We start from the raw sequence: 21,206 nt of genomic DNA, 5'->3' as shown, positions 1-21,206 counted from the left end.
GGTTTCAGCTGATGCCAGGCTTTGCATCCCTGCTCTGGACTCTCTTGCTCACACAGTGAGGTGCCAAGAACCTTCTGCACACTGAGTTTACTCCTTCTCACCCATCGCTTTGGTCAGGATGACATCATCATTGTCTCAAGGCTAAGCATGGGAAAGTGGTCTAGACTCTGGTGTTTAATAGACCTGGTTTTTACCTTCATTCTATTATGTATAAGCTACAGGGACTTAGGTAAGTTTACCCCTGTAAGCCTGAGTTTCTTCAACTGTAGAACAGGAAGCAAAACAGTTTCGACATCATGGGATGGTTGTCCAGAATAAATGAGATGAAGGATTTAGCACATGGCTGGCACACGGCTGATTGTTAGTGTCGGATTCACTATAAGTGATCCACAGTAACATCGGTGATACAAAGACATCATCGCTGCCCCAAGGGACGCCCAATTTAAGTTGGGTGAGACAGGAAGGTCACACAAATGGTTTCAGGATGATCATTTCAAATATGAGAGGAGAGGTAAAAATAAGCTGCTCGGAGTTTGGTCACTCAGGGCTGGGAAGGTCAGAAGAGGACCTGAAGGAAGAATGTAAACTTGCCCTTGAAGGAAGGGTATGGACCTGACAAATGAAGAGAAGGGGAGAGGACATTTTTCTGAGGTGAGGTGGCAAGGTTGGAGGAGGGGATTAAGGAGATTCATGGATACAGAGTGAAAGAATCACAATCTTTCTTCAGTTGGTAGTGGTGACTCATGAAAGGTTTTTGAGCAGACACAGTTTAAGAAAGAGAGCAAATCCTGCTCTTGCAGTAGAATAAGTGACCCTCAGCGCTGTGTGGTTAGGGTGAGCTGGAAGGCAGGTGTGCCTCCTGCATCAGCCATCATGGCTCCTGGGGCAAGTGGTAGCCTGCAAAAAGCCCCAGATCAATTGCCTTTCCCTTTTCATCTGTGAGATATGGTCACCCCCTTTAGTTTTCTCCAAATCCACCATAGGCTCCCAGTGCAGGGCAGACTTTGCATCAGACTCTTTATCACTCTGGGCCCCGAGGGGATGGGCCTCCTGAAAGAGAATTCTGCACATCTGTGGTGGAGGAGGAGAAATTTGGAGCAGGGCCTGTGTGAGAGGGAGATGGTACTAGGCTAGGCGGCAGGCTTCATTCATTTCTTCACTTTGCCTCTGGCCATCCCCGGTTAAGCCAGAACAGAGTCCTGCTCCATCTGTGTTGAGGTGGTCTCACAGCCTTCTGCTTCCCCCTCGGCCCCAGGTAACCACTTGTCTGCCTCCTGTTGCTGTGTTTGTTTTGGAATTTCACAGAAGTGGAATCATGCAGTGTTTGCTCTTTTGTGTGTGGGCTCTTTCACTTAGCATAAGATTTTTGAGATTATCCAGGGTTTTGTGTGTCACTAGAGTTTACTTTTTCATTGCAGTGTAGTATTCCGTTGTAAATTATTATAATTTGTTTAGCCATTCCTCAGTTGAAGGGCAAAATTCTTTCTTTTCTTTCTTCTTTTTGAGACAGAGTGCTGTTCTGTTGCCCAGGCTGGAGTACAGTGGCACAATCACGGCTCATTGCATGATCCTTGACTTCCCTGGCTCCAGTGATCCTCTCACCTCAGCCTCCGGAGTAGCTGGGACCACAGGCATCTGCCACCAAGCCCAGCTAATTAAAAAAATTTTTTGGTAGAGTCGGGGTCTCACTATGTTGCCCAGGCTGGTCTTGAACTTCTGGGCTCAAGAAATCCACTTGCCTCTTCCTCCCACAGTGCCGGGATTACAGGTATGAGCCACTGCACCCACCTGCTCACACCCATAGCAACAGCATTCATAGGCTATGTACTCCCATGAAGCCAAAGTTTTTTCCTTCATGTTTAGTTATCATAAATAAAGCTGCTGTAAACATGTGCATACAGGTTTTTCGTAAGTATACATTTTCATTTTTCTTGGCTAAATCCCCAGACATGAAATGACTGGGGCCGACTGACGTTTTTACAGAGTGACGCTGTAACTTCGCTCCTCTGAAAGTCCCAGCCTCCTGCACAGAGGCTTCTCTCTTGGGCATGTTCCTATTTTTTCTTCCTCTTATTTTCTTCTCTTCCTCTCCCTTCATCCTCCCCTTTCTCCTGTGGCTTCCCTTTTCCCTCCTCCATCCCACGGTCCTCTCCTGCCATGCTCCTGGGTTCTTCCTTAGAAGGGTAGTGATAACAGGTAGCCCTCACGTTTGCTTGGTCCAAGGCCGGCTGACCAAGCACCCACTATTAGACTCTGCCAAGCTTCTTGACATCAGCTCCTGAGCCAGGGCACCTCTGGGAGACTCCCAGGAGCCCTACAGTAATTTAGCAAGGCTGAGTTTCTTCTAGTTCTACTGTCTTAAGAACTATGTCAGATGGTTCCAGTCCACCTGATGTCATTTGGATGTTTGTCTCCTCCAAAATGTTGAAACATGATCCCCAATGTTGGCAGTGGGGCCTAGTGGGAAGTACTTGGGTCATGGGGATGGATTTCTTATGAATGGCTTGGTGCCTTCTGGTGGTAATGGGCGAGTTATCACTCTGAGTTCACACAGGATCTAGTTGTTAAAAAAAGAGTTTCCCTCCCACCACCTCCTTACTTTCTCTCTTGCCACACAACATGCTTGCTCCCCTCAGCCTTCTGCCATGAGTAAAAGCTTCCTGAGGTCTCACCAGAAGCCAAGCAGATGCTGGTGTCATGCTTGTGAAGCCTGCAGAATCTCTTTTCTTTGTATATTATCCAGTCTCAGATATTCCTTTATATAATACAAAATGGACTAATACACTACCCCATTCACTGATGCTCTGTGTTTTGACTGAATTGGTTTCCAGCCAAATTCTAACAGAGAAAAATAATTCCCCATGGGCTTCATTTGATTCAAACCCCTGAGCCAAGAGTCCCTGCCCACCATCCCACAGGGAATGGGAGGTGGAAGGGCAGTGTCAGGCCTGGGAGGGACTCGAGCAGGAGATGCCTTCAGATCATGTCTTGAATTTGACAGGGACACACAGCCGAGGAAGGCCTCTGCTCCCTACTGGCTTTAGGCCAGTGTCCATTGGCATTTAGAAAGGCAGTATAGGGGTGGGCAGAATGGGGGGCTGGGAGACTTCTGTATATTTTCACTGTCTCAGATGAGTCTGAGAGGCAGCCTTGGTGTGGACCATCCAACCAAGTGGCCTCCGAGGCCTTTCTTAGTGCTGACTTCTGGGGTCTGGTTTGTCCCTTGCTGCCCCGTGAGGCTATGCCATGCTTGAGTACAGAGAGAGAATAAGGTGGGAGATGTGTGGGTAAGACACCAGCCTAAAAATTGTGTTTGATGTCAGAAAGGAGGAACACAGCCAGGAAAGAACTTAAAGTAACTAAAAATAGGCTGATATTTAGGGAGGGGACTGAGATCTTTTGGGGAGGGTATTGGGGTTATGTGAAAACAGAGCTTGTGGCCTGTCATTGTCAGGATACAGGGCAGGGGCTCCCCCACCTGTCCCCACTGCGTGTGTGTGTGTGAGAGAGAGAACAGTGTGTCTGAGTGGTGTGTGGTGTGAGTGTGCGAGTGTGTTGTGCAGGTGTGCCGTGTGAATGTGTCATGTGAGTGTGTGTGTTGTGAGAGTACTTGAGAGGGAAGCTCATGTGTTCTCGCCTTGAGCTTTAGGAGGAAGAAGGCCCCTGAGCTCTTGCTGAAGTATACATTCCAGTTGCACTGAGCTAGATTAAAGTCAGCAGCCCTGTGGGGCCGGGCATGTGGCCCTGGAGCCCCTTTTCTGGCTGTCCCAATGAGCCTCTGCCCTGCTTTACCTGCCACACATAAAATCAGTGCAAGTTTTGTAGCTGGTAAAAGCAAAATACCCTGAGGATTTTTTCAGTGCCATGTAGTTGGTTTTAAGATTTGAGTGAAAGAGTTTTCACTGAGGAAATAGAGTAGTGGCTGAGCTGGCCCTTGTGTCACCATGAGAGCATCTGGGAAGGGCCCTGCCCAGCCTCTGCATTCTGTCTGGTTGGTGACTGGTGGGCTCCAGGGCTGGTGTGGTGAGATGCCAGACACCTGGAGGAGGTGGCACTGGGGCAAAGGGCATCCTGGGTGGGAGGGGCGGGTCCTCTGAGGTGACTCTGCAGTCCTGGTTGCTGTCATCTAGGCAGTGCCTGGGTGAGGCTGAACACATGGGTGATCAAGTACCAAAGGCAGAAGAGGATCCTCTGGTCTGTGAGGAGCAGGAGAGGGACAAGAGCCACCACCTGGAACCCTCTTCCTGTTGCCTCCTGGGAGCCTGTGAAAGCAGCTTCCTGCTGCTACCTGGGCCCCTGGCTCTGGGCGGAGTGGGCCCTGGTGGGGCTGGGCTCAGGCCCTCCCGTCCTGTGCAGGGGAGCTGGCAGCATGGCAGCGACCCCTTGCCAAGGTGCAAATGACGCTTCGCCTCTCTCAACTGCCGTTTCCCTCTGTGCACATGTATTTGTAGGGATTGGGTGGAGTGGAAGTGGGGAGTTCGAGTGATTTTTCAGTGATGTAGAAATTCAGAGTGAAGCACTCTGGGCTCCAAGAGTGCAGATCTGACCCCCTGTAGTACCAGGCCTGTCGCTCTCAGCAACTCTCTGCCATAGACAATAACCAAAGACTAATTTCAAAGTAACCAAACATCCTGGTTTGCCCAGGACTAAAGGGTTTTTTGGGACTCGGGACTATTAGTGCTAAAACTGGAAAGTTCCAGGCAAACTGGGATGATCAGATCACTTATTTCTAATTTTCCTTTAAAGTATTTTTGGAAGCAGAGACATAGCAGGTATGCCAGACCCAGAGTACTCCTAGGCTTTGTAACTATTTGAGGCAAAATAATTTGATTACTTTCTGATTTTATTTTGGAGAAAATGAAGAAAATCTATAGGTGCTGATTCTGAGTACATAAGCCAGCGAAGGGTTGAGGACTGGCTGTGTCTGTACATGGGATGCTGGTATAGTGGACACATCACCCCTAGAGTCCCTTTCCCCGCCTCTGATAAGAGAGCACCATTTTCCTTTGCGATCTTATGGCGCTGTCATCATACGCAATCATCCTGCTTTCTCAAAGGTGGGCCGTCTGGCCAGGGTCATTCTCATCCTCTTAGACTCAGTGATTGGTTCAGAAACAATTAAATCTCCTCCTCTGCCTCCTCCTCTTCTGCCTCCTCCTTTTAAGGATTATATGAATGTTGAGAAAGAGAGAGAGGAAGAGGTCAGCTTTGAGTTACTGGTGGCCATCTTTGTCACCATGTGGAAGGACTCAGCCTTAAAAAGTTGAGAGGAGGAGAGAAAAAGACAAAGTTCTGAGGACATGATGTGGACTGCTAGATCCAGCTATGCCTGAAGCCTATATGCCCCTTGGACTTCCCAGTTACCTGAGCAATAAAGGCTTTTTAATTGCTTAAGCTTATTTGAATTCATCTTTAGTTACTGTGGCACTTGTGGCTGAACAGAACTCCACACAGACTCCTGATCCTCCTGGCTGCCACATCTGTGGGAAGGCTCTACTCTGGGCTCTATGCAGGGGATCACAGATCACAGAAGTTGGTGCCTTTCACTGTCCCCTGAACTGAGTCCCTTCTGCATTTAAATTAGGGCATTTCCTCCTCCAGGGCACATCTAGGGTGGGAGGCACATGTCTGAGCATTTGCCTTCAGGAGCCCTCTTCTGGGGATCATGGGACCAGAGATCTTCCCAGTTCCTTCTCTCAACTCCCATTCTTCTCACCTCATTTCCCGGATCTGTTCTGATCTCTCATTTATCCCTTGACTGGAAGTCAACACTGTCATACATCCACCCACCACTCACATACCTTACTGCCTTGGTGACGTCCTCTGCAGATAGAAAGCCTCTCCTAGTCATGGGAGGAGCAACCAATACCTGAAACATTTCATTTCAACACCTGTAAACTGGGACAGGGAAAGAACGTTAGTTACTGTCCATGCCTAGGGCCTGGGGAGTGGAGACTCACCCCTGTTCCCTGCTGGGGTTGGGAGAGGCAACCATTCTCTCCCAGCAAGTAAGGCTGAGTTGAAGGCAGGGAAAGGCAGACAGGATGGGACAGGCCTGGGAGATGTGGCAAACCAGCCACAGGAAATGCAGATCGTGACCTATGCAAGTCAGGATAAGAATTTGCAAAGGAGCTCAGCACTCGGGCTTCAGGTTAATTTCACGTTAAAAACTATCCCTAGGAAGAGAAAGAGGGGAAGTGATTGGGTAAGGGGCACACTGCGGGCTTTGACTCTTTCACCGATGTGATTTTTTAAGCTGAATAGTGAATTCATGGGTATTCATTTTATTATTCCTTATACATTTTGTACATTACGAATACTGTTTAATACTTTTTAAAAGGAACCTGATATGTCCACTATACCAGCGTCCCATGTACAGACCCATGTCTATCACTCCTAGGCATTTCTTTACTCTTTCTCTATGTATGTGTATATTCCTGAGCTATACTTGGTGTTATTTCACGTTTTTAAACTTTGTATAAGCTAGATAACATACAAATATCCATTATGCTATAAACACATTTTTTTCCTACACCTACATTAGGCTTGTAAGATTCACCTATATTGGTAAGAATAGATCTGGTCCATTCATTTTCACAGCTGTGACCTATTCCATAACTTATGTTTTTGTATTAAAGACAGTTAAGCATCACAGGCCACTGCAGGGAGGGTGTGGGGAGGAGGCTGAGAGCCTGCTTTGCAGCCCACCCTCCTGGGAGCCGTGGCGTTGGGGCTGGGCCAGGTCACCCGCTGGTGGAGAAGTGGTGCAGCTGGGTAGCAGCACGGTTGGGCAGCGTGGGCTGGAGGCGGAACTGGGCCTAGGCAGTGCTGCCCTTGCACACAGAGCACCGGCCTCATGGAGGCGGAACTGGGGACGTGCCTCTGGGGTCCAGAGCTGGCAGTGGGAGCGGTGCCCACTTTGGGGGCCGGCCAGAAGTGCAGCCATTGCTCCCACCTGCTGAGGGCACCAGGTTCCTGTGCCTCAGGAGGAGGCTCTGCAGGGCATTGCCCAGGCCTGCCTCCCCAGGTCCACCCCATACTGGGGTGACTACAAAGACTGACACTCCCAAAGGCTGGGCGGGGGCCTGTGATCCACTCTACCCTGGGCCAACACTGGGTGCCAGGGCAATGGGAGGGAGCTTGTAGCCATGTGGCCCCTGCCCCAGGCTGCAAGGTGGCGTGGATGAGGCTCCAGGCTCCACGGAGCTGGTGGGAGCCAGGAGCAGGCAACAGCACAAGTTAGGACTGTGGACCTGGGCCTCTGTGTGTTCTTGGGGGTCCCGGCCTTGCAGGCTTGGAATTGCCTGCTCGTGTTGCCTGGCTTCTCCCCACTGTCGGCCCCCATTCGATCTTGGAGCACCATGAGGCCAAGCCCAGGTGCTGTTGCAGCCTGGCTGAGGGTGCCCATGTTTGGGGCAGTGCTGACACACTAGCTCCCTGGCGCTTTAGCCCTCTACAGACCTCTGCTGCCAACAAACATGGGGTGGGGGTTGAAGCCCAGTGGGGGCTGGCCAGTTGTGGTAGCTTCCACCTGTAATTCCAGCACTTTGTGAGGCCAAGGTAGGAGGATTGCTTGAGGCCAAGAGTTCAAGACCAGTTTGGGCAACATAGTGAGACTTCCTCCAGCACTCTACAAAAAGTTAAAACACACACACACACACACACACACACACACACACACTTACAGCATTCAAGGCCTACAGCATCCAGAAACAAGTCCGAGTGTATACAGGATATTTACATGTGCAAATGATAACATTACAAATTAATAAGGGAAGGATGAATTATGTTGAAAAAATAAGTTTTCTGAAAAAAAAATCATTTTGTCATTTGGGGAATAAGCTAGTTCCATATCTCCTTGTATTAAAATGAATTCCATATGTGAATATAATATAACTGGGTATTGTTTTATCATTATTAGTGAGAAAGCAAGATAGGAAATAGAGATGCAATAAAGAAACACAAAAGGATAATTCTGACTACACAGTTTTCAGATATTAAGTTTCTCTATGTCAAAGCACATACACAATAATACAAGACTAATTCGTAAAAATGTTTACTAAACTTATGATGAAAGGTTAATTTTCTCAATAAACTAAAATCCTTTCACCTAAATACTAAAACGCAAACAACATAAAAACTGACAAAAGATATGAACAGGCCATGAATGGAGTAATGTGTATGTCAGCACTTCCAGATCTTTGCTGAACATTGGAGTCATCTGGAGTTCTTTAAAAATATTTATTGATGCCTGGCTCCCAGATAGTCAATGGAACTGGTATGGTGTAAAACTTGGGCACTGGAATTTTTAGAAGCTCACCTGGTGATTCTGAAGTTCAGTAAAGTTTGGGAATCAGTGAACTATGCAATAAGCCTCCGTGAAAGATTATCGCTCATAATTTAAAGACTGTAAATTAAAACAACAAAGAGATGCCACGTTTCATTGACCAGATTGGCAAGGATAAAACCTGATAAAAGTACTGTTGGTGAGGGTGTGAGGAAGAGTCAGGAAAATGTGGGTGATGGGACGTAGATTAGAGAAAACTCTTTGGAGGGCAATTTGGCAATCTTACGAACACACAAACTGTGTGCTGCCTTTGACTCAACAACTGTATTGCTAGGAATTTCCTGTACACAAACACTTGTACAAATCCTCAAAGATATTTGATTTGGTATTATTCCCATAATATGTTAATTTTTGTTGTTGTTACTTGCCTGTTTGGTTTAACAAGGGATATGGCTTAAAAGTTGTTAATGGATAAAAGGAAAAAAAAAAGTTGATGATGGATGGAAATAGCAGTGTCGCCATCCCACTGGCCCCCACCAATGTATCCATGGTATCTCAGCATTGGATACTGGTGAGTGGAGCTGGGCAGCATCCTCCCTTATGAATCCAGTTGCATCCATAAATTTACATAGGAGCAGACTCAGGAGCAGACGAGCCTCCTGGGGACAGGGAAAGAGGTTGGGACTCCGGCTCCTCATTAAAGATTCAAGTTATTGCAGTGTATACGATGAACTAAAGAGACCACCCTTACAAGAGACCCATTGAGGTCAGAAGACAAGGAAGGACACTGGGAGTTCCAGATAGGAAATGTGCCCTAAAGAAGAGGGAAGTTTAGACCAGTGTCCTGCAATCAGTATTAGGGCTTAGCTTATCGGAACCTAAGGCACAGAAATAACAGTGCAACTCTCATGCTTATTCACTTTGCTACCATGGGTCTCTTTAGCGGGAATTCACTGTGTGTGTGTGGAGGCACAGAGCTGTATCATTACTGAGAGGTACTTGGTCACCAGGTCCCTTTGCTGGGGGAGCCTCCTCATTACTCCTGACAGGGCAGATGCATTCCTTAGCCTGGGCAAATCAGCAGAGAGGCTTTTGGGAACTCTCCAGTCAGCAGACAAATGATGGGGGTCTGTCTTATAGATGGGGACAATGGCCCTGGGAATTCTCTGGGCTATCTGGAGGGAAATCTTGACTTCCCTGCCAACTTGGCAAGGAGAGAGAAATCACTGTAATTGGCATATCAATGACATATTTTCTAGGCTTTTGGGGGTTCATAGCATATCCAAAATAATCATAGCATCGGAAACTGGAAACAACCCAGATCATGTGATAGTATGTTATGCAGCCGTTTTTCCAAAATCTGGTTTTTAATAGCAGAGAAAAATTATCGCTTTTCACTGTTATGTAGAAATGACAAGTTTTACAACACAAGCTTAATCTTACATATATCAATATATGTATATATACAGAAAATTTATTTCTATGTGTGTGTGTGTATGTATATATATATATATATGCCTATAAAAAAGACTGGAAGGAAGTAATATGAAGGGTTCAATAAATTATTTCTGGATATTGTTGGGAATGTTTATTTTATTTATTATGTTTTCCAAATTTTCTAATATCTATACTGAATATATATTACATATTATTTATAATCAGAAAAACAATTTTGTAAAAAGAACATTATTATACATAAAGTTGCTCTTTAAATAAAGCAAAAAATGTATTTAGAGACAGGGAAAGAAAACCAACGTTTATTTCATGGCTACCATGTCCCAGACCACCACACTAGATATGTATATATGTCAGCTCTGTTAGAAGTACCTTCACCCATGTCCACCCTCTGGGAGTAGCAGGAGGCTTAGTTTGAGGATTGGGTCAGTGGGTCAAACCCACCCAAGGAAGGATTTTTTTCTCAAGAGCTGGGAAGCCCTTTCTTCCTCCTCCCAAGCAGCTGGCCATCTGTCCACCAACCAGATCCTTCTCTTTGCCTTGGGTAAAATATCCACTCACTTGGCAGGGAAGAGGGCAGAGCTGTGGCTCACTGAAAATTTGACTGAAGCAGATATTGGAGGCCAGGCCAGCAGGGGCTTGAAACTGTAGAGTATGGGAGGCAACTTCAGGTATAAACAGGGCTGAGGGAGAGAGATCCAAGATGGCCGATTACTAGCAGCTCAGGATTTGTAGCTCCCAGTGAAAGCGCAGAGAACGAGAGGATGCCACACTTTCAGATGAATTTTTGTTGCTCACGGACCAGGAGATTCCCATGGAGGAGTCCCATGGGTTGCTAAGCATGACTCTTGTGGCCAGCGCAGTGGTTTTGCTGGCACCTCAGTGTGGCAGTTCTCGGTGCAGAGTAAACGAGACTGGGTCCCCTTTTGATTGACGTTTGGAGCTCTGGGAAGGCAGAGTCACCCATTCAGCTGATTGAAAAAGAGACTCAAGAAGGAAGCCAGACCAGAGATTCCCGGGCAGAAAAGCACCATGAAGCTTAATGTCGCTGTTTTAGCCAGCACAGTGGGTTGCTCAGATTCCGGTGCTGGGAATCAACAAGTTGGACATCCACTCAGAGACATAATTTGAAAGTCAGTAATTACAAAGATGACAGGTTAATAAATTTACAATGATGGGAAGAAACCAGCATAAAAAGGCTGAGAATACCCAAAATCAGAATGCCTCTCCCTCTACAGGGGATCATAGTTCCTCATCAACAGGGGAACAAGGCCTGATGGAGAATGAGTGCGTTCCATTAACAGAAGTAGGCTTCAGAAGGTGGATAATAAGAAACATCTGTGAGTTAAAAGAACATGTTCTAGCCCAACGAAAATAAACTAAGAACGCTGAAAGAAGGTTTGATGAAATACTAACGAGAATAGACAATCTTGAGAGGAATATAAGTGAATTAATGGAACCGAAGAATATAATATGAGAACTCCACGAAGTATGCACAGGTTTTAACAGTCAAATTGATCAAGCAGAAGAAAGGATATCAGAGGTCAAAGACCAACTTAATGAAATGAAACAAGAAGACAAGATTAGAGAAGAAAGAGTAAAAAGGAATGAGCAAAGTCTCCAAGAAATATGGGACTATGTGAAAAGACCTAATTTAGGTTTGATAGGTGTACCTGAATGTCATGAAGAGAATGAATCCAAGCTGGAAAATATTTTTCAGCATACTATTCAGGAAAACTTTCCTAACCTAGTAAGGCAGGACAATACTCAACTCCAGGTTGAGAACACCACAAAGATATTTCTCAAGTAGAGCAACCCCAAGACACATAATTGTTAGATTCACCAGGGTTGAAATAAAGGAGAAAATTCTAAGGGCAGCCAGAGAGAAAGGTCAGGTTACCCATAAAGGGAAGCCTATCAGCCTCACAGCAGATCTCTCAGCAGAAACCCTACAAACTAGAAGAGAGTGGGGTCAATATTCAATATCCTCAAAGAAAAGAATTTTCAACCCAGAATCTCACATCCAGCCAAACTAAGCTTCATAAATGAAGGAAAAATAAATTTTTCATGAATAAGCAAGCACTCAGAGATTTCATCATCACCAGGCCTGCTTTACAAGAGCTTCTGAAAGAAGCACTACACACAGAAAGGAACAACCAGTATCAGTCATCCCAAAAACTTACCAAAAGGTAAAGAGTATCTCCATAATGAAGAATCTATATCAACTAATGGGCAAAATAGCCAGCTAGCATTAAATGAAAATATTAAACTCACAAATATCAATATTAATCCTAAATATAAATGAATTAAACGCCCCAATCAAAGACACAAACAGGCAAATTGAATAAAAAGTCAAAACCCACTGTTACGCTGTATCCAGATCCATCTCATAAGCAAGGACACACAAAGACTCAAAACAAAGGATTGGAGGAAGACTCACCAATCAAATGGAGAGGAAAAAAAAAACCAGGAGTTGTAACTTTCGTCTCTGACAAAATAGACTTTAATAGTAATAAAGACTAAAAGAAACAAAGAAGGACATTACATAATGGTAAAAGGATCAATGCAACAACCGGAGTCAATGATTATAAATATATATGTACCCAATACAGGAGCACCCAGATACATAAGAAAAGTTCTTAACGACTTATAAAGAGAATTGGACTCCCACACAATAATAGCGGGAGACTGTGACACCACATTGTTAATATTCGAGGGATCAATGAGATAGAAAATTAACAGGGACATTTATGATTAGAACTCAGACCTGGAACAAGTAAACTCAGTGAATATCTATAGAATTCTTCACCCCAGGTCCACAGAACATACATTTTTCTCAGTATCACATTATACCTATTTTGAAAGTGACCACATAATTGGAAGTAAATCACTCTTCAGCATTTGCATAGCATTTCACAGACTTAAATGAAATATTGGTTTGCTGTTTGTTTGTTATTTTCTTCCCTTATTCCTTTCTGTCTCTGCTGTTAAGCACAATTATCAGCATAAAAGAGGTTTTTAATACCTATTGTTAGATTGCATTCCAGCCTGGGCAATAGAGCCAGACTCCTGTTCTCTCTCTCCCCTTTCTCTTTCTCTCTTTCATTAAAAAAAAAAAAAAAAAAAAAAAAGAAAGAAAAACAGGAGAGGATTGACCTGTGCTTTGGGAGCTAACATGAGGATGGCTAACCCTCCTAAAAGCAAGTATGATGAGTAGATAATAGAAAAGCAGGCCTAGTCTTCTCTTAGTTCTTCCCCCATATCCTAGCCTGGTTGCCACACTACATGCAGCACTGCAGTGAGACATGCACTAGTTAACTCTTTCCAAGGGCTTTTTGGCTCTTCCTTTGACTCCATACAAAAAAAAAAAAAAAAAAAAAAAAAGAAAAGAACATAGAGTAATCTCATTTTTGTAAAAAATAAAAATCTTATCTAATTTTATGTCATATATTTGCATTTAAAGTTTACAAATATGTGTACTACATTGTTATTATTTACCTCTAAGCGTAATAGGACAGGTCAGTGACAAGTATTATTTTTCAATGAGCACACTGCTTTAATAATTTTTTTAAAGGCATTAAGCGGATATTACCACATAAAACACATTAAAATTTGTCAATATTATAAAATCAAGAATCTAAAAGCAGACCATCTCCTTCTGTTAGATACGTCTCCCATCCCACACGTATCTGTTCTTTACTAGTAAAACCCAAGGAAGGTCTAGATCCAGACATCTACAACTTTTTCATTATATTGCTACTGTTCATGAATTACTAGCAGACTTTTCACACACACACACACACACACACACACACACACACACACACACACACACAGGGCTGTCAAGCACGAAAAAGGGTGGGACTGATATTGTGCCTGACCTGATGGTGGAAATAGGGCCTTTCTGAGTGGATCGATTTGACCTTGGTGTAAGAAAGAACTTAGTCACTTGGAAGTAATAAGCTTCCATTCTTGGAATTATGCCAAGGGTCATTGCCTGGAAGGCACAGAGAAGAGCTCTACACTGGGCAAGGGGGTGGCTCTGGAATCCTGATGCTCTGTCCCAGCTTTGAGTGTCTGTTACCCTCTATCCCACCAGGCCCCAGATTCATAGGACAGCTTGCTCACCCCGTTGGCAGCTGGGAGCAGCTGTGGGAGAGGCCTTCCGGAGGCCAGGCCCACCTTTGTGGCCTAAGAGGCAAGTGGCTCTCACAGTGGGAACTTTACTAGGCAGGGAGGAGGGAACAGGGCAGAGCCAGCCTGGCCTGGTGAGGGAAATTCGTGGGGAAGGCAGGCCTTTGGGTATCTGTAGTTTACTCTGCCTTTCTCAAAACTAGCCCTGGAACTCATCTCTTGGGGCAAGTCTGATGCAAACACGGAGTCTCTGGTCCTGGGTGACTCCCACCTGCTGACGGACCCACCCTCTCAAATGGTAGGTATTTAGGGAGCACTTGCAACATGGCGGTGGAGGATACGAAAAAAAACCAACCACGAACCAAAGAGGCCAGTGACAAAAAGCATACAACAAAAACAACAACAACAACAGTTCATGGCAAGACCCATAAGGCAGACGTAGAGGGAAGAGCTGAGCCCTTGAGTTAGAGAGATCTGAATTTGTGTCTTGGCTCTGGCACTTACTGGGGCAGCACTCAGCAATTGCGCTCTCTCTGAAACTCACCTTCCTCATCTGTAAAATGGGGTTAACTGTACTGATTTCATAGGATTATTACAGATTATATACTATAGATAAATCAACACTGTATATACGCATCTGGCACACAGAAGCTGGCATGTCATAGACCTTAATAAATTGTCACAGTTGCTGTTACAATTTTTGCCACAGAACAAATAAATTGAAAAGAACTAACTGTAAGTGAACTTGGAAGGCAAAGAGCCTCAAGGTTGGCATGGGTTGGAGAAGTCAGCGAAAGCTTATTCACTGATGACAGAGACTTTTGAGCATCTCCTAACCGCTAGGCACCATGCTATAGGTTCTGAGTATCACAGTCAACGTGGTGCCTGCTCTTGGGAAGCTTCTAGTGAAGTAGCTTTGAAAGAAAACAATTTCTAACCTTCAACTGTGATATGTGTCAGGAAGGAAAAGAACAGGCTGCTGTGAAAGGCAGGAACAGACTCTGATTTGGGGAGAAGTCAGGGGTGACCTCCCAGAAGAAGCAGCCTTGAAGCTAAAGCCTATAGGAAAATTGGGGGTAGCTACATGTGGGCTATGGGGAGAGACCCCCCCAGGCTGAAGGTACAGCAGTGCAGTGCTCTAAGGGGTGGAAAAGGCCAGCGTGTTCAGTGCCTGTGTCTGGGGCACAGTGAGGAAGGAGTGATGAGGTCAGAGATGTCTGGGGAGGTGGATCACACGAGGTCTTAGAAGCCATGGTCAGGATTTGGGATTTTATCTTAAGAAATTAAAGGGTATTAAGCAGGGAAGTGATGTGAAATCAGGCCATCCGGTTGCTGGGTGGGGAAAGAATTGGGCAGGACTGGAACAGGAAGATGTGTTGCAGGGGCTCAGATGGCAAACAAATGGTCACTTGGTCCAGGGTGCGGGGGCTGGCAGGGAAGGAAGAAGTGTTGGACTTGAGGGGTATTTCTGAGCAGAACCTACACGGCATGGTGAAAGATTAGATATGAGGGCATTCAGTGGGCTTCAGTAACCCGGCAGGTGAAGGCGTGGTTCCCAGGGCTGGTCTTGAAGGGAAGACATCAAGAGCCAACATGGAGGCTGGTGGGGCGTCTTGTGGGGCTGAGCCTCGAGTTGGGAGCAAGTTTTGGAAAGGTGGTAGTTGGGGAAGGAATAGACTCTGGGTCAGGAGGCAGCAGAATTGGGGAAAGAGGTAGGAATGAGCTTGCTTCACACCATGTGGGCAGCACAGAGTAGGGTGAGCCCTGCTGGGAGGGAAGGGCATTAGCTGAGGGCCAAGAGTGTGAAACCAGGAGGGTGGGGTGGGGTGGAGCCCCTGGAGCGGGTGGCGGCTGCCTCCCATGAGATGCAAGAGACAATGGGGAGCTGTTAGGTTCTCAGGCCAGCAGCCAGCCACCCAGGCAGCCCTGACACTCCGCAGCAGGGCCAGGGGATGAGAAGGCACAAACAAGCCTCAGCAGAGCTGGCACTTTCTGAGGGTATTTACTGACCACCTACTCTGTGCTCAGAAAGATAACAGGATGGGACGTTTGTGGGAAAAGTCTCCTGGCTCCCGGGCACTACTTTCTCATTGGTTCCTTCTTCCCCCTCGCTTCTGTCTCTTTATCCTTTGGAGATCTCATCCAGCTCCATGGCTTAAAAACCTGCTACATTCTGCTCTATGATTTCTAACAGATTCCTCCTCAACCTGTCTCCCGAGTTCCTGACTTGTATTTTCAGTGGCGCATCTGACAGCTCTGCTTGGATGTGAATCTCAAGTGTAAAATGCCAAAGACAGAAGCACCCAGACCCCTCTACCCCAACCCATTTCTTTCTTAGCTGAGTTAGGGGTATTTCCTAGTAATTAAGGCGAAAACCCACTAGGCATCTGTGAGTCCTCATTTCGTATCCAGTCTATCCACAAGTCCTGTAAATTCTACCTCCAGGAAATCCAGAATCCATCCACTCGGACTGCCTACGCTACCACCCCAATCAAGCCACCTTGATTTCTCTCTGGGCCACAGCAAACACCTCCTTACTTGGTCCGAATTTCCCCTCTGGCCCCTAGGCAATCCCTGCCCCACAGACCAGACAAAGGATGCAGGTAAAACATAAAACAGATCAAGTCAGTCCTCAGATTATATCCCTCTACGGGCTCCCCCTGTGTTTTGGAACAAAATCAAAGCTACTTTCTGCAGCATCCAGCCCAGCATAAGGCACTGATTTCACCTTCCACTGCTTTCTTCCTTGTGTCCCCTGCTCTCTGCTCTCCAGTCACCCTGGTTTTCCCTCTGTTTCTAGAACAAACCAATTTTGTGTCCACCTCAGGGCCTTTGCACTTAGAATGTGCTCTTTCTGGAACACTTGACATCCATCCCCTCATCATTCGGATCTTAGTTCAAGTGTCATCCTCTTCTGACGTCCCCTCCCTGCTGCCTGTCATTTGCTGTCACATTTGGTTCTAAGAGCACCAATGTCAGAAATAGATATTTTTTTACTCTCTGTCTTCCCCATTGAAAGGCAAGTTTCATGAGAGCTGGGTCTTGCCTGACTGCTCAGTGCTCTATTGCCCACTCCTAGAACAATACTAGGCACATAGTGGGAGCTCAGTCAATATTTGTTCTATGAATGAAAACATCTTTGGATGTGGTTCCAGGTGTTCTTAAGGGAGCGTGACAAGCCACATGAGGAGTTATCTAAGAACACAGGCAGGAGATGCTAATTCCTCTATAGGGCAGGAGACAAAGTGATTCAGATGTAATTTAAGCTGCTATCTGCTTTAGTGTTACTGGATGACAAGATGCTACCCAATAATGGGAACCTCCAACTGGGCCTAGAAAAGACAAAGGCCTGATCCATAGGGGTGGTCCTGGAGGGAACCCTTCAAAGACCAACATGGAGGGCAGGTGAGGAACTGTTTGAAGACTGGTGAGTGTCTCAGTCCATTTTATGCTGCTATAACAGAATAGCCAAGGCTGGGTGATTTATAAAGAACAGAAATCTATTTATTTAAAAAATGTTTTGGCAGGTAAAGACAGGGTGTCACTATGTTGAGCAGGCTGAACTCCTGACCTCAAGTGATGACCCTGTCTTGGCCTCTCACAGTGCTGCGATGATGGGTGTGACCCACAGCACCTGACCAAGAACAGAGACTATTTCTTATAGCTCCAGAGGCAGGGAAGTCCAAGGTCAAGAGGTCTGCATCTGGCAAGGGCCTTCTTGCTGTGTCATCCTATGGTGGAGAGCAGAAGGACAAGACAGCACAAGAGAGATCCATAGGGTGCCAAACTCACTTTTATAACATCCCACTCTCTCAGTAACTCACTCTCATGATAACGATATGAATTCATCCACGTGGGCAGTGGACTCATGACCGAATCCCCTCCTAAAGGTCCCACCTCTCAATACTGTTGCATTGGGGATTGAGTTTCCAATACGTGAACTTTGGGGGCCATATTCAGGCCCTAGCAGTGGGTTCTTCCAGTTCCCTCAAAATCTGCCATGTATGTAATCAAAGATTCCACTGTTACCCAATGGGCACACATTCCCCAAGCCCACATGCCCCATTCATACCTATATACACACCCTCTTGCAGAGCTGGTGGTAACTCTCTTTATCACATTCAGATATTTCACAAATGTCTCACGGAATGACCAATTGACGAGTCTCTGAGAAATTTCACAGACATTTGCAAAAATAAAACACCTATAAAAACTCATCATTTCATCATAAAAATCCTAATAAATTTTGGTGCATATATGTACACAGTAGAATATTATTTAGCCACTAAAATGAGACCAAGTTTAGATAGCAAGATAGAAAATATTCATGACTATAGTTTTAGGCTAACCTCACTCCAATAGATATGGTATAAATATTACAGCATATCATTATGTACTGCATAATGATGTTTTGGTTAACAATGGACCACATATAGAACTGTGGTCCTATAAGATCAGAATGCCCTATTTTTCTGTAGCCTTTCTATATTTAGATACATTTAGGTATACAAATACTTACTGTGTTACAATTGCCTACAGTGTGCAGTAGAGCAACAGGCTATACAGGTTTGCAGCCTAGATCAACAGGCTACCCCATATAACCTAGGTGTGTAGTGAGCTATGCCATCTAGGTTTGTGTGTGCACACTCTGTGATGTTTGCAAAATGACAAAATTGCCTAACGATGCATTTCTTAGAACATGTCCCTCTTGTTAAGCAACACATGACTGTAGTTATCATATTGGTTAATGGGATTTTATTGGATTTTCCCTTTATGTTTTCCAAATATTTTTAGAAATTACTTTACATTGGTTGGGCACAGTGGCTCCCACCTGTAATCCCAGCACTTTGGGAGGCTAAGGTGGGTGGATCACCTGAGGTCAGGAGTTCGAGACCAGCCTGACCAACATGGAGAAACCCTGTCTCTACTAAAAATACAAAATTAGCCAGGCGTGGTGGTGCACACCTGTAATCCCGGCTACTTAGGAAGCTGAGGCAGGAGAATTGCTTGAACCCAGGAGGCGGAGATTGTGGTGAGCTGAGATTGCACCATTGCACTCCAGCCTGGGAAACAAGAGCGAAACTCTGGAAAGAAAGAAAGAAAGAAAGAAGAAAGAAAGAAAGAAAGAAAGAAAGAAAGAAAGAAAGAAAGAAAGAAAGAAAGAAAGAAAGAAAAGGAAGGAAGGAAATAACTTTACACATATCAAAATTAAAATATTAAAATTAAAAACAATGTCTTTTTTGCTTGTCTATATCCCAGTCAAGTGGGTCTTTCAGCTCTCCCCTCAAGCAGCTGGAGAAAGAGCAGGGGGCCATGGGCACAGCCTCGTGTGTGCAATGTAACAGGTGTGGGGATGACAGGAGCAGAGGGAGAAATCATGGTAAAGTCACAGTGATAACGATGACAGCAAGCCACCTTGCTCCAGCTTCATATGTCACAGGCACTGTGCTAAGCACGTTGTTTACTCTGCACCTCATTTTACCCACAGAGGGAGAAACTGAAGTTCCAAGAGGTTAAGGAGCTTGTCTGAGGTAGCAGGGCTGGCAAATGACAGCAAGGGATCCAACCGGCAGTAACTCCAGAGCCCGTGCTCTTAAGAGCACTTGAATGAGGCCAACAATTTCACAAATATTAAGCCATTATGTTTTCATTGCTCCCACAGCCTTTCAGCTGTCACCTCTAGGTGTGAGTCAGGAGGCTGAAGATCCCAGGGCAGGAAAGGGCAGGCCATTGACCTCATTAGCGAGGCAGTAGGGGAGAGAGCTCACCCCAGTTCCCATCCCCCTCCAGAGTATCAACAGCAGGCCCACCCCTGAGACACACAGACGTCTAGAACAGAGGCAGGGTCAGGAAGAGGAAGGGGAGATATGCCTGCTCACTGGAGACTAGAAGACTGCAGAAGATAGGCTCTTTGGGAAGGGTGGGATAGTGTGGGGGAGAGAAGTCGAGGGAAACCCTGGGGCAGGGCTCTTGAGTCCTATTCACATGTGACTCTGGGAAGTGTCACTGGCAGAGGCCCGAGCCTCCAGTCCACCTGGTTAAGGGATGGAGTGGTGTTCTCGTGAGGACCAGGTCATCCCCAAGCAGCCCTCAGCTACCTGTGTGGTGGATGCTGTGGTAGGTATGAAGTGGGACCTTCTGGATCCAGACAAGGTGACCCCATGGTTGAGGGTCAGGATGGAGTCTCCAGGACAGAAGCCAGACAGAAGGAGGCAGAGGCCAGACAGGTCCATAGGAGGTGAGGGGACCTTGGCCAGTACTTCCTGTGAGCCAGGCCTTGGCTGGCAGGAGGAAGAGAGGCTCACTCCCTGCAGAGCTCAGCCTGGTGCCACTGCTAAGACCATAGCAGCCAGAGGGACACAGGAACGCTGCCATCTCTCCAAATCACTGGGAGCCTCCCAGAAGCTCATAAGCCCACCCAGAGGAGAAGCTGCACGAGGCTGACCTGGCTCACCTGATGATTACCTTCAGATGCTGTTGATTCTGTAGCCCACTCAACTTACCAGATGGGACTTATGTATCCACTAATAGGTGGGGTTTGCAAGGCAAGCCAGATCTCTGTGCTCCCGCCAACTCTCTGTGAGTTGCATGGAATTACACTCATGACCCTGCTAGGCCACTACGCCAGACGGCACGGTTTGAGCGCTTGTGTGACGGGCACTCTGCTAGGTGCTTCACGTGCATGGTCTTCTTTACGCTTCTCAGCATGATATTGACAAATATCTTCCATCTCATCCTGCCCGTGAGACTAGCTCTGTGGCCTTGGGCAAGTTCCTTGACCTGTCTGAGCTTCCATTTCTTCATCAAATGCAGATACTGATTCCTGCCTAGCAGTGTCGGGTGCATAGAATACACTCGGCAAAAGGCCACTACTGTTGTTAACAGTTCTTTTATGCACAGAGGGAGGTAAGGACAGAGAGGTGATGGCGGCAGGGTAAAGGGACTCCTCTAGAGAGAAAGAAATTAACAAAACCACAACCTGCAACAATGCAGGTGATCTTATTCCGAGTCAGGAAAGTGAGGGTAAAATTTAAGGGGCCAGGTCACCTCCTCCCAGGAACACGGACATACCTGAGAGCCCCAAGGGGCCATGGGATGGAAAGGTGGGAGATTGGGAGTTTTCAGGTCCTGTGTATCCTTGACCTCGCTGAAATTTCTTCTTGACCTGCTGCCTTCTTCATCCTTTTGTGGGCTCTGTAGGACAAACACATGAGTTCCCAGGCCAGGACAGCCTTCCGAGGACTGGAGACTCATCCCAGCCTCCTCGCCGGGGCTCAGGACAGGCTGTGTGGAGCTGAGGCTGGTCCTCAAAACGAGGTGTTGTTGGAAC

General features: G+C 46.2%; 1 protein-coding gene across 1 annotated transcript in view; it reads right to left on the bottom strand.

The window, feature by feature from the left end:
* PLA2G4E (phospholipase A2 group IVE) overlaps positions 1-21,206 on the bottom strand; it is a 69,294-nt gene extending 48,088 nt beyond the window's left edge. The window contains exon 1 of the mRNA XM_078334317.1: positions 20,948-21,206. Coding sequence (XP_078190443.1) covers positions 20,948-21,130 — 183 coding nt within the window. The 5' untranslated portion in view covers positions 21,131-21,206. The remainder of the gene's footprint in view (positions 1-20,947) is intronic.

The sequence above is a fragment of the Callithrix jacchus genome, chromosome 8 (genome assembly GCF_049354715.1).
Source record: "Callithrix jacchus isolate 240 chromosome 8, calJac240_pri, whole genome shotgun sequence".
Taxonomy (NCBI): domain Eukaryota; kingdom Metazoa; phylum Chordata; class Mammalia; order Primates; family Cebidae; genus Callithrix; species Callithrix jacchus.
The sequence above is the reverse complement of the archived record's forward strand: the minus strand, read 5'-3'. Positions and strand labels throughout refer to the sequence as shown.